The sequence below is a fragment of the Grampus griseus genome (assembly GCF_964374135.1).
Source record: "Grampus griseus genome assembly, chromosome: 9".
NCBI classification, from domain to species: domain Eukaryota; kingdom Metazoa; phylum Chordata; class Mammalia; order Artiodactyla; family Delphinidae; genus Grampus; species Grampus griseus.
Window position 1 is genome coordinate 104,580,578 of NC_139003.1, and position 12,152 is coordinate 104,592,729.

Here is a 12,152-nt window from a genome sequence, read left to right on the forward strand (position 1 = left end):
GTTCCCTTTTCTCCACACCCTCTCCAGCATTTATTGTTTCTAGATTTTTTGATGATGGCCATTCTGACAAGCTTCTAATAAGTGTGTCAAAATACAGCAAATTAACATAAAAAAAAACTGCAACAAACACAATGGGTAATATTTGATGTACTTATTATAAAGAACTCATATATATTAGCATAAAATAAACAAAAATTCAAGAGAGGAAAAGGGGTAAATAACATATAGAGAATTTCCCCCCAAAAAATATTCATAGGTAATAAACATACCAATAAATTACAAACTTAAGCAGCAAATAAGCCACCTTAAAACTATTTTCTAGCCAGGCAGGCATTTGTCATGTATGCCAGTGTGTGTTGCAGAGAAAAATGCTTTTCCCCCATCTCCAGTGTGAATAAGAACAAGAATTCTCAGATCCAAAAAATACCCCAAAAGCTAGATATTCTCTCACTTAAAGATGTCATTTCATATACTACTGTTGGGAAAGAAATATGGACATACCTTTCTGAAAACCAATTTGACAATAATTCCTTACCTAGGAAATTACCTTAAGATACACAGAAAATATAAATGCATATAACAACTTACTTAGAATATGAAAAAATCTAGAAACAGCTTGCACAGTAGAATAATATAATACTCATATAAATGAGGGTGCATCTGTGTGTGTGTTAGCCATTAAAATGAGGGTTTCTAGAGTCAATTAATTGTATGTGGAAAAGGTAATGATATAGGAATGGTAAAATGACAATGCATTATAGGAAAATTGCACATATATGTTAAAAAACTGGGAAGACAACATGGGAAAGGAAATAGTCAATCAGGTCGAGGAAGCACAGAGAATCCCAAATGGGATAAACCCAAGGAGAAACATGCCAAGACACATACTAATCAAACTAACAAAAATTAAGCACAAAGAAAAAATAATAAAAGCAGCAAGGGAAAAGCAACAAATAACATACAAGGGAATCTTGATAAGATAAACAGCTGAGGTTTCAGCAGAAGCTCTATAGGCCAGAAGAGAGTGGAAAGATATATTTAAAGTGATGAAAGGGAAAAACCTACAACAAAGATTACTCTACCGAACAAGGATCTCATTCAGATTCAAGGGAGAAATCAAAAGCTTTACAGATAAGCAAAAGTTAAGAGAATTCAGCACCACCATACCAGTTTTACAACAAATGCTGAAGGAAATTGTCTAGGCATTAAATACAAGAGAAGGAAAAGACTTACAAAAACAAACCCAAAACAATTAAGAAAATGGTAATAGGAACATACATATTAATAATTACCTTAAATATAAAAGGTTTAAAGGCCTCAACCAAAAGACACAGACTGGCTGAATGGATACAAAAACAAGACCCATATATATGCTGTCTACAAGAGACCCACTTCACACCTAGGGCCACATACAGACTGAAAGTGAGGGGATGAAAAATGATACTCCATGCAAATGAAAATCAAAAGAAAGCTGGAATAGCAATACTCCTATCAGACAAAATAGACTTTAAAATAAAGACGATTACAAGACGCAGTGAAAGACACTACATAATGATCAAGGGATCAATCCAAGAAGAAGATATAACGATTGTAAATATTTATGCACCCAACATAACGGCACCTAAATGCATAAGGCAAATGCTAACAGCCATAAAAGGGGAAATTGACAGTAACACAATGATAGTGGAGGACTTTAACACCCCACTTACACAAATGGACATATCATCCAAACAGAAAATAAATAATGAAACACAAGCTTTAAATGACACATTAGACCAGATGGCCTTAATCAATATTTATAGAACATACCATCCATACCAAAAGAATACACTTTCTTCTCAAGTGCACAAAGAACATTTTCCAGGATAGATCACATCTTGGGTCACAAATCAAGTCTTGGTAAGTTTAAGAAAATTGGAATTGTATCAAGCATCTTTTCCGACCACAACGCTTTGAGACTAGATATCAATTACAGGAAAAAAAAACTGCAAAAAATACAAACACATGGAGGCTAAAAATTACTCTACTAAATAACTAAGAGATCGCTGAAGAAATCGAAGAGGAAATCAAAAAATATCTAGAAACAAATGACAATGAAAACAGGAAGATCCAAAACCTATGGGACACAGCAAAAGATGTTCTAATAGGGAAGTTTATAGCAATACAATCCTACCTCAAGAAACAAGAAACATCTCAAATAAACAACCTAACCTTACAACTAAAGCAATTAGAGAAAGAAGAACAAAAAAAAAAAAAAACCCCAAAGTTAGCAGAAGGAAAATCATCATAAAGATCAGATCAGAAAGAAATGAAAAAGAAATTAAGGAAGTGATACAAAGATCAATAAAACTAAAAGCTGGTTCCTTGAGAAGATAAACAAAATTGATAAACCATTAGCCAGACTCATCAAGAAAAAAAGGGAGAAGACTCAACTCATCCGAATTAGAAATTAAAAAGGAGAAGTAACACTGACAGCACAGAAATACAAAGGATCATTAGCAACTAAAAGCATCTATATGCCAGTAAAATGGACAACCTGGGAGAAATGGACAAATTCTTAGAACGGTACAACCTTCCATTACTGAACCAGGAAGAAATAGAAAATAGGAACAGACCAATCACAAGCACTGAAATTGAAACTGTGATTAAAAATCTTCCAACAAGCAAAGACCCAGGGCCAGAGATGGCTTCTTAAGTGAATTTTATCAAACATTTAGAGAAGAGCTAACACTTATTCTTCTTAAACTCTTCAAAAATATAGCAGAGGGAGGAACACTCCCAAACTCATTCTACGAGGTCACCATCACCCTGATACCAAAACTAGACAAAGATGTCACAAAAAAAGAAAACTACAGGCCAATATCACTGATGAACATAGATGAAAAAATCCTCAACAAAATGCTAGCAAACAGAATCCAACAGCACATTAAAAGTATCATACACCACGATCAAGAGAGGTTTATCCCAGGAATGCAAGGATTTTTCATTATACAATCAATGTGATACACCATATTAACAGACTGAAGGATAAAAACCATATGGTAATCTCAACAGATGCAGAAAAAGCTTTTGACAAAATTCAATACCTATTTATGATAAAAACTCTCCAGAAAGTGGGCAAAGAGAGGACCTACCTCAACATAATAAAACATATGACAAACCTACAGCCAACATCATTCTCCGTGATGAAAAACTGTAAGGATTTCTTCTAGGATCAGGAAAAAGACAAGGGTGCGCACTCTCACCGCTATTATCCAACATAGTATTAGAAGTTTTAGCCACGCAATCATAGAAGAAAGAGAGATAAAAGGAATCCAAATTGGAAAAGGAGAAGTAAAACTGTCACTGTTTGAATATGACATGATACTATACATAGAAAGTTCTAAAGATGTCACCAGAAAACTACTAGATGTAACCAATGAATTTGGTAAAGTAGCAGGATACAAAATTAAAGCACAGTGTATAGGAATCTCTTGCAGTCCTATACACTAACAACAAAAAATCAGAAAGAAAAATTAAGGAAAAACTCCCATTTCCTACTGCAACAGAAAGAATGAAATACCTAGGAATAAACCTACCTAAGAGGCAAAAGACCTGTGTGAAAAAAACTATGACACTGATGAAAGAAATTAAAGGTGATACAAACAGTTGGAGAGATATACCATGTTCTTGGATTGGAAGAATCAACATTCTGAAAGTGACTATACTACCCAAAGCAATCTACAGATTCAATGTAATCCCTATCAAATTACCAATGGCATTTTTCACAGAATAGAACAAAAAAATTTACAATTTGTTTGGAAATACAAAATATCTCAAATAGCCAAAGCAATCTTGAGAAAGAAAAATGGAGCTGGAGGAATCAGGCTACCAGACTTCAGACTATACTACAAAGCTACAGTAATCAAGACAGTATGGTACTGGCACAAAAACAGAAATATAGATCAATGGAAAGGACAAAAAGACCAGAGATAAACCCATGCACATACTTTATCTTTGACAAAGGAGGCAAGAATATACAGTGGTGAAAAGATATCCTCTTCAATAAGCTGTACTGGGAAAAATGCTACCTGTAAAGGAATGAAATTAGAACACTTTCTAACACCATACACAAAAATAAACTCAAAATGGATTAAAGACCTAACTGTAAGGCCAGACACTATAAAACTCTAAGATGAAAACATAGGCAGAACACTCTGTGACATAAATCACAGCAAGATTCTTTTTGACCCGGCTCCTAGAGTAATGGAAATAAAATAAAAAATAAACAAATGGGACCTAATGAAACTTAAAATCTTTTGCAGAGCAGAAGAAACCATACACAAGACGGAAAGACAACCCTCAGAATGGGATAAAATATTTGCAAATGAAGCAACTGACAAAGGATTAATCTCCAACATATACAAGTGGCTCATGCAGCTCAATATCAAAAAACCAAACAACCCAATCCAAAAATGGGCAGAAGACCTAAACAGACATTTCTCCAAAGAATACATACAGATTGCCAACAAACATATGCAAAGATGCTCAACGTCACTAATCATTAGAGAAATGCAAATCAAAACCACAATGAGGTATCACTTCACACCGGTCAGAATAGCCATCATTAAAAAATCTACAAACAATAAAAGTCAGAGAGGGTGTGGAGAAAAGGGAACCTTTTCTGCACTACTGGTGGGAATGTAAATTTATACCACCACTGTGGAGAACAGTATGGAGGTTCCTTAAGAAACTAAAAATAGGACTACCATATGACCCAGCAATCCCCCTCCTGGGTATATATCTTGAGAAAACCATAATTCAAAAAGATACACGTACCACAATGTTCATTGCAGCACTATTTACAATAGCCAGGACATGGAAATAATATAAATGTCCATTGACAGATGAATGGATAAAGATGTGGCACGTATATACAATGGAATATAACTCAGCCATAAACATGAACAAAATTGAATTATTTGTAATGAGGTGGATGGACTTAGAGTCTGTCATACAGAGTGAAGTAAGTCAGAAAGAGAAAACAAATACCACAAATACTGTATGCTAACACATATATATGGAATCTAAAAAAAAAAAAAAACAGTACTGATGAACCTAGTGGCAGGGCAGGAATAAAGACACTGACGTAGAGAATGGACTTGAGGACACAGGGGGCCGGTGGGGGAAGGGTCAGCTGGGACGAAGTGAGAGAGTGGCATGGACATATTTACACTACCAAATGTAAAATGGATAGCTAGTGGGAAGCAGCCACATAGCACAGGGAGGTCAGCTTGGTGCTTTGTGACGACCTAGAGGGGTGGGATAGGGAGTGTTGGAGGGAGGCTCAAGAGGGAGGGGATATGGGGATATATGTATACATATAGCTGATTCACTTTGTTGTACAGCAGAAAATAGCACAACATTGTAAAGCAATTATACTCCAATAAAGATATAAAAAATTAAAAAATTAAAAATAAAAATATGCAATAAAAATACTGGGAAGAAAAACAAAAAAACGTATGACTATAAATATATGAAAAATTGAAATTAATAGTGGAATTTCTTTCCTTCTTTTACCGTGCTGTACTATACAAATTCTACAGGAAGTATGGTAGTTTTCCTATTGGAGAATGGACATACAACAGTCTGCTTATTGGGTCAGTGTATGTTCAGATCAAGATCATACTGGTCAGACTTCCGTGCAGCCAGAGGTGGACATGCAACCCATCAGGTCAATGCGAAGGACAATTTCCGGGTCATACTGAAATAAGGCAAGTCACTTGCCCTGGGTTTTGGATCTTTCCAGTTTCCATGAGCTGGGATGGGGACACAGCTAAGGAGTCAACTCAACCATGAAGCTGATGAGTAAGCACCACGGTGGAAAGAACATGAGTCCTTGGACGACCTTGGGCTCCGACACAGCTCAACAGCGTGAACTGTGAATGCAGGAGAGAAAAGCGTGTCTGGTTTCAGCCACTGTCATTTGGGGTCTTTGTTATGAAGTCTTAGGGCTATAAACATCCCTAATGTGCTTTCTATATTTTTCTGTGCACACGTATGTTTCTCTATGTTTCTTCAATTAATTTCAATTTAAAAATAAACTTACCATTTTTATTAATGCATAGTAGGTCTCTAATTAAAGTGGGAGAATATGTAGTCACTTCTATATTACCTCGCTAAACACGGATCCCAAATCACAACCGATATTAATTAAGGCCGCAGAGCAATGACTCGGAATTTCCAATTGAATGAGTATCAGCTATCAAACCGCTATGCTCCAAACACGTGGGATTCTACTGAGTCTCAGCCTAGAGGCAGAGATTGGAGATTCTGATGGTCTTCAGCATCAAAGTAAATAAACAAAGTCAAGGTGCTACAACAAAGAAAGGAATCTCTGATCATTTACTCAAAAATAAACACGATGTTTGCTTTTGGCAGTTGGGCTGACCAGGACAGAAGTAGGGCAGGTGATGCAGAGGCTTAAGGGTTTATAATGGAGTTTCTCAGATCAGCGTTTGACAGATGAGGAGGAAGCAGTCCTGGTCCCTCTTGGTCGGGCTGATTTTAATTCCTCATATAGAGTAAATTGGGACCCGGCACTCCTGCCCTTGGTGCCCTGCCCCCTGCTCCCCCCGTGGCCCCCCAGGATAAGGCATGGGGGAGGGAACTGCAGTTCAGAGACTCCTCAGCTGATGGCACTGCTTTAGGATCAGGGAATCGATCCAAAGCTGCCCTGCTCCTCATTTTCACTGAGTCATTTAGATCTTTGTGTTGTACAAATACAGACAGATTTTTGGAAATAAAGATACATCATTAACGTGAAACCAAATGAGCAGGGAGACATAAAAAAGAAATTACAGTGATATGAGAACTGTCTGCAATAATTATACGTTATATGAAAATTACCAGGAATTTTTAACATGACACCTGCGTACCCAATCTCAGAACTGACACACCAGCACAGGGAATTCAGTGCTGGCAGAATGACTACAGAAATACAGAGTTTCCTGAAATGGCACAGCAAGAGGGGCACTGGAAGCAAGAACCGTGTATACATTATGATAAAGTAGAGAATTTGCCAAATTTAATTCATTTCGATGTAAAATTTTCTTTTCAGAAGAGAAACAGAACAAAGAAAAAAAAAGAAAACAAGGTCAGGACTTCTGGCTACAGTCAAGGGTAGACATGGACAGAAGACAACTATGAAACTGGACAAAATGAACAAAAACAATATGTTTCAGAATTCTGGAAACTGATCAAAGGCATATGATAACATGAGACAGTTACAGCCGACAAACTGCTGAACCAGGTAAGAAGGGGGTGGTCTGCAGCATTCTGGCTTACAACACGCAGCCCTAGCAGGTGGGCCAAGCTGCAAAGCTCAGTAGCCCCTCTGCCCCTGTTGAAGGGTGCACACACTGTGGACCACTGGGCCATGCCCACACCCAACAACAAGGTCAGCATCCCGTCTCTTGCAGAGTCCAGCAAAAGGAAGGGCAACAGCTCAGGGTCTGGCCTGTGGCCGTGTCATGCACGGAGCCTGTGAGGCTGCGTGTACAGCATGAGAGGCCGGAGAGGCCCAAGCCAGCCACAGACTCCGCGTGAGCCCAGAGGCCCTCCGCCTGCCACCCACGTGCACCCTGCAGAGACCAGAGGAAGCAGGAAAGAGAAAACTGAACCAACGAGAAAACAGCCTGAATTTGGAATGCCCTGCCCCCCCCTCATGCAGATCATGGCAGAGACAGAAGAGAACCCTTGTTGGCCTGAGGTGGTGAAGCACAGGCTCTGCCCGGCAACTGGCCTGTATACAAACAGCGTGGCTCTGAAAAACCCAGGCTTTAAAAAATGAAAACAAAATGGAAAAAACCAACTAGGCAGAGGCACCAGGACCTACCCACTGCAGGGGAAAGAGTTGTCATAGATCCCTCCCAAAGAAACGCAAACGAGCCCCAGGTAGGACAACAGAGATCTACATCCAGACACACCGAAGTTGAGATGTTGAGAGTCACTGAGAAATCTTGAGAGAGTCAGACATATGTGACGGATGCTGTCGGAACCATTAGTGGTTGGCTTCTTATAAGAAGCAACGCGGGTGAAAAGACAGAAGGTGACATGTTCATTAGGAAAATGTCAATTAAAACCACACGTCACCAGGATGGCTACAGTCAGGAAGATAGTGCTGACAGGGGTGTGGAAACACTAAAAACTTCATCACTGTTTCCAGGGATAATAAATGATAAAGACACTTTGGAGAACAGCTCTGCAACCTCTTCAAGTGCTGAACACAACCTACCATACAACCCAGCAAGAGACCCCAAAGAGAAATAGAAACGTGTGTCCAAAGACATGTATGAGACGGTTCACAGCACATTGTACTGAACAGTCAATCTGGGAATGATCCAAAGGGCCACGACGGGTGAGTGGACGACAAATGCTGTCCCGCTGCCCAGTGGACTCAAGCCCACTGCTCGGTGCCACGTGGGGACGCTCAGACACATGACAAGTGACAGTCACATACAGACAACTATAGGTCACATGATTCCATGCAGGTGAAGTATGCAGGAAAGGCACATTTATAGAGACAAAGAGTCTCTATAATGGCGGATGGGGGTTAACAGGCACTAGACACTCCGAGGTGATGGGAATGTCCTGAACTGGGTGGTGGTGACCCAGGCACAGATCCGCAGTCTGACTAAAACCTCACAGAAAGGTGCACTTAAAGTGGGGAAATTACATGGTATGTCAATTATACCTCAAAGAAACTTTAAAAATAATGGTTAGTGGTTAGTCTGACAGTAAAAAATTCAGGAATGTCTGGCAATGGGCAAACCATCAGTGAATGAGTGTAAGTTAAAAAAAAAAAAAAAAGGAAGCAGTGGTGTGAATGGCATGGTTCCTTCTCAGTGGGTCGACTTTGCCTGGACCTGAAGGGTGGCCACCGGCACTCACCACGGGACCTGGTTCTGAGATTTCCTGCAGTGGGATCGTGCTCGTGGATTGACAGCACCAGTGTTATTTTCACGTAAACTGACACTGCTGGAGCCATCGGCAAAGCCTCCGAGACCCCCCCAGGGACCTCCCATTTCGAATGATGGGCCAGCTTTGCATTTCATGTCTAGCGACAAGGAGCAGGCCGCGCACGCCCGCTCAGACTTATCGGAACGTCTGGGGGTCCCTCCTCCCCCACAGGTCTTGCTAGGAACCCTCAGCCTGCAAGGTCCCGGCTGGTCTCCACCTGGCCGTTGGCCACAGCTGTGGCTGCAAGAGCAACCTTGCAGAATGAGGGCCAGACACAGAGCCGGCCAGCTTGTCAGCTGCTATAGAGAGGAGGGTCCCCAGGTTGGTGTTTATCTCCTGTCCAACAGGCCCCCCTCCGTGCCTGCAGCATCCCTGGGTGACTCGGGCTTAGGGAACCAGGTGACTTTGCTGACACCAGATGCTGTTCTCGCTGTGAATAATCGGCCTTTTGTCTCTGACCCACGAGTTACCTGTCTCCTGGGAGCATCCAAGAACCCCGAGCGCCAAATCTGCAAGCTTGCAAGTAAGGAAGAATCCCAGACCCTCAGTTCTTGACACTTAGCTCCTCGCACATTTGACTTACAAGTAGGAAGAAAGCACGTGTAAATTCTAAAGCCTGATCTCCGCTGTAGTACATATATACACACTGTATACAAAATAGATAACTATAGAGCACAGGGAACTCTACTCAGTACTCTGTAATGGCCCATATGGGAAAACAATCTAAAAAACAGTGGATATATCTATATGTATAACTGATTCACTTTGCTGTACACGGCAGCTAACACGACATTGTAAATCAACTATACTCCAATAAAAATTAATTAAAAATAAAATAAAATAAAGAATGTTTATGAGCCAACTCACAGCACTCACTCTCCATCAGGGGGCTTAAGAAACCTAAGAATTGCATTGCTGTGTGGCCTGGAACAGTGCAGGGTACGGCTAAAAACAACCCAACGGTTTTGAAATCTCACTGCAAGACTAATTCTGTGGGGATGAGACCCAATTCAGAAATATATTGGGTTTTCAATTCAGGTTAGTCTAGTGCTGATATAAAGGGGCAGAAATGTGGTTGCAGGAGGGCCCGAGGAAGGCGCCCAGCTGTCCAGCAGCTACGGACACACAGGGTGTAGTAGATGAGGGACCGCTGGCTTCAGAGTCCAGCTCAGCCACCCCGCTGGTGGAGCGGCCTTTGCTGTGTCCCTTGGTCTCTCTCTGGTCAGTGTCCTGACCTATGTCAGGGGGTGAGCAGTGACATCTCCGTGGCAGGGTGGTATGGGAACAGCGGGTCATGTGGGGAGCACTGCGTCTGGCCTGGGTGCGCCCCGGCTTTGAGGGGCCGTGCTCACCTGTGGGAGCTCAGGATCACGGCACAGCCCTCCTGTGCCTCATTCGTCACCGCCTCCCACAGGTGCCACTTCGAGCAGGGATCCATCTCTGAGCTGGGTTCGTCCTGAAGGACAGAAAACACAGGGTGAGGGGTGCAGGGAGAACCCTGCTGCCCTCCAGGCCTGCGAGGGCAGCAGGCCCAGCCCAGAGGGAATGCCTGCCTCAGCTCCAGGCCACGCTCCACACCCAGCAGAGGCCGGGGCCCCTCATGTCAGTCGGGCCCCCCTAGGGATCTGGGGAGTTAGGCCGGCCTGGATGCACCCCAACCTCTATAAAATTCCAGAAGGATCTACCTGAGAAAGATGTAGCAGAGCAGAAAAAGGCTTTGTTGATTTCACATTGTCAAGTAAATTGACATTTCTCGAAACTCGAAGCTTTCTCCTTCAATAAACACTGAAGCACTACTTATCCGAACCACTTTTGAGAGAGATGTTTCTAGGCTGCAAGATGTGTTTCTGTGCTTTTGTAGTCAGGAAGTACAGAACACATTTTTCTTAAGAGCTGAGGGTCATCAACTGCCCCAAAGAAAGAAACAGAAGGAAAGTGGACACAAAATGGCACTGAGCAGGAAAGCAGACACCAGCAAACATGGGTCTTTTCTGCAAATCACGTGATACAGTGTATAGTTAGTTATAAACCAAGTGGACGGAAGGTGTGACCAGGCATTGTTCCCTGAGAGAGTTGGATGCATCGTTCCCACACGGGTGTCGTCGGGGAGATGCTTGTCCGGTCTCAGGGGAGGACGCTATGGGCCCTTCAATGCATGTCCGCCACCAGATGCTCTGAACACTCACTGTCACCACCGTCACTAAAGCTCAATGAGGAGGATTTCATGGGCTGCCTTCAAGGACTCTGATGGACAGACACTGTCATCAGGACCGTTTCACACAAGGAGAAAATGTCCACACAACGTGTGAGTCCCCACCCTGGTCGCCACGCCCAGGCCTGGGTGAACAAGGGTGCCGAGAGCAGGGCTGCAGGACGGGAGAAGCTGACTGGCTGCGGTGAGCCGGGGACCCGCTCCAGGACGGAGCCCCATCCCGACCCAGGAGACATGGGGGTGAGGCTGAGCGGGCAGTTCTGCTGAAGGTAAGGAATGGTCCTGTCGGGAACTCTTCAGTGCAAGCCGGCATTCTTTGTAAGGAAAACGCGTTTGCAAACTGCAAAATCATGCAAGTGTTAGGTTTTCATTACCCGATTTCAGAAGATGCAATTACACAGTAGTCCTTGATTTCGGACCTTGCAAAAAAGCAAGCTTGGTGCAAGTGAGAGGAAACTTCAGCTCAGATTGCGGAAGACAGCCCACGAACGATGGGGTCATTTTTCCATCACAGGTCTTCTGAATCCCCTTTAACTCCCCGCCCTGAAATGCTGTTTCCATTTAATGAACAAGAGCAGGAAAAGAAAGAATGTGTCTTGTTTCCCATACTTTTCCATGTTCCTCATACCTCTACAAGCGCAAAGCCCTGGGCAGCCCTCTAATGATTAGAACCCAGTCTATGGCTCACAAATGATGACTTCGATTTATTATTTGAATGATACTACTTTTAGCTGTTTTGAAATGCAAAACAACTGGTTCTATTTCTTGACACTTGACCACCTCCAATTCATGTTTCCATCCAGCCAAACTGGATTAATTTCTGTTCCCACGTGGATTATAGACAACCTTGTCCCAAGGCCACTGCCTATGCTCTGCTCTCCCGCCAGACGCCCTCCCCTCCCCCCTCAGATCCATTCTGCACCCTGACCCCCACCCTCAG

The 12,152-nt window shown here is 42.4% G+C and overlaps 1 protein-coding gene across 1 annotated transcript in view; it reads right to left on the minus strand.

Annotated features, from left to right (window-relative positions):
- LOC309827188 (ATP-binding cassette sub-family A member 13-like) overlaps window positions 1-12,152 on the minus strand; it is a gene marked incomplete at both ends in the record, with an annotated part of 150,292 nt that overhangs the window by 25,525 nt on the left and 112,615 nt on the right. The window contains 1 exon segment of the mRNA XM_082661725.1: window positions 10,353-10,456. Coding sequence (XP_082517851.1) covers window positions 10,353-10,456 — 104 coding nt within the window.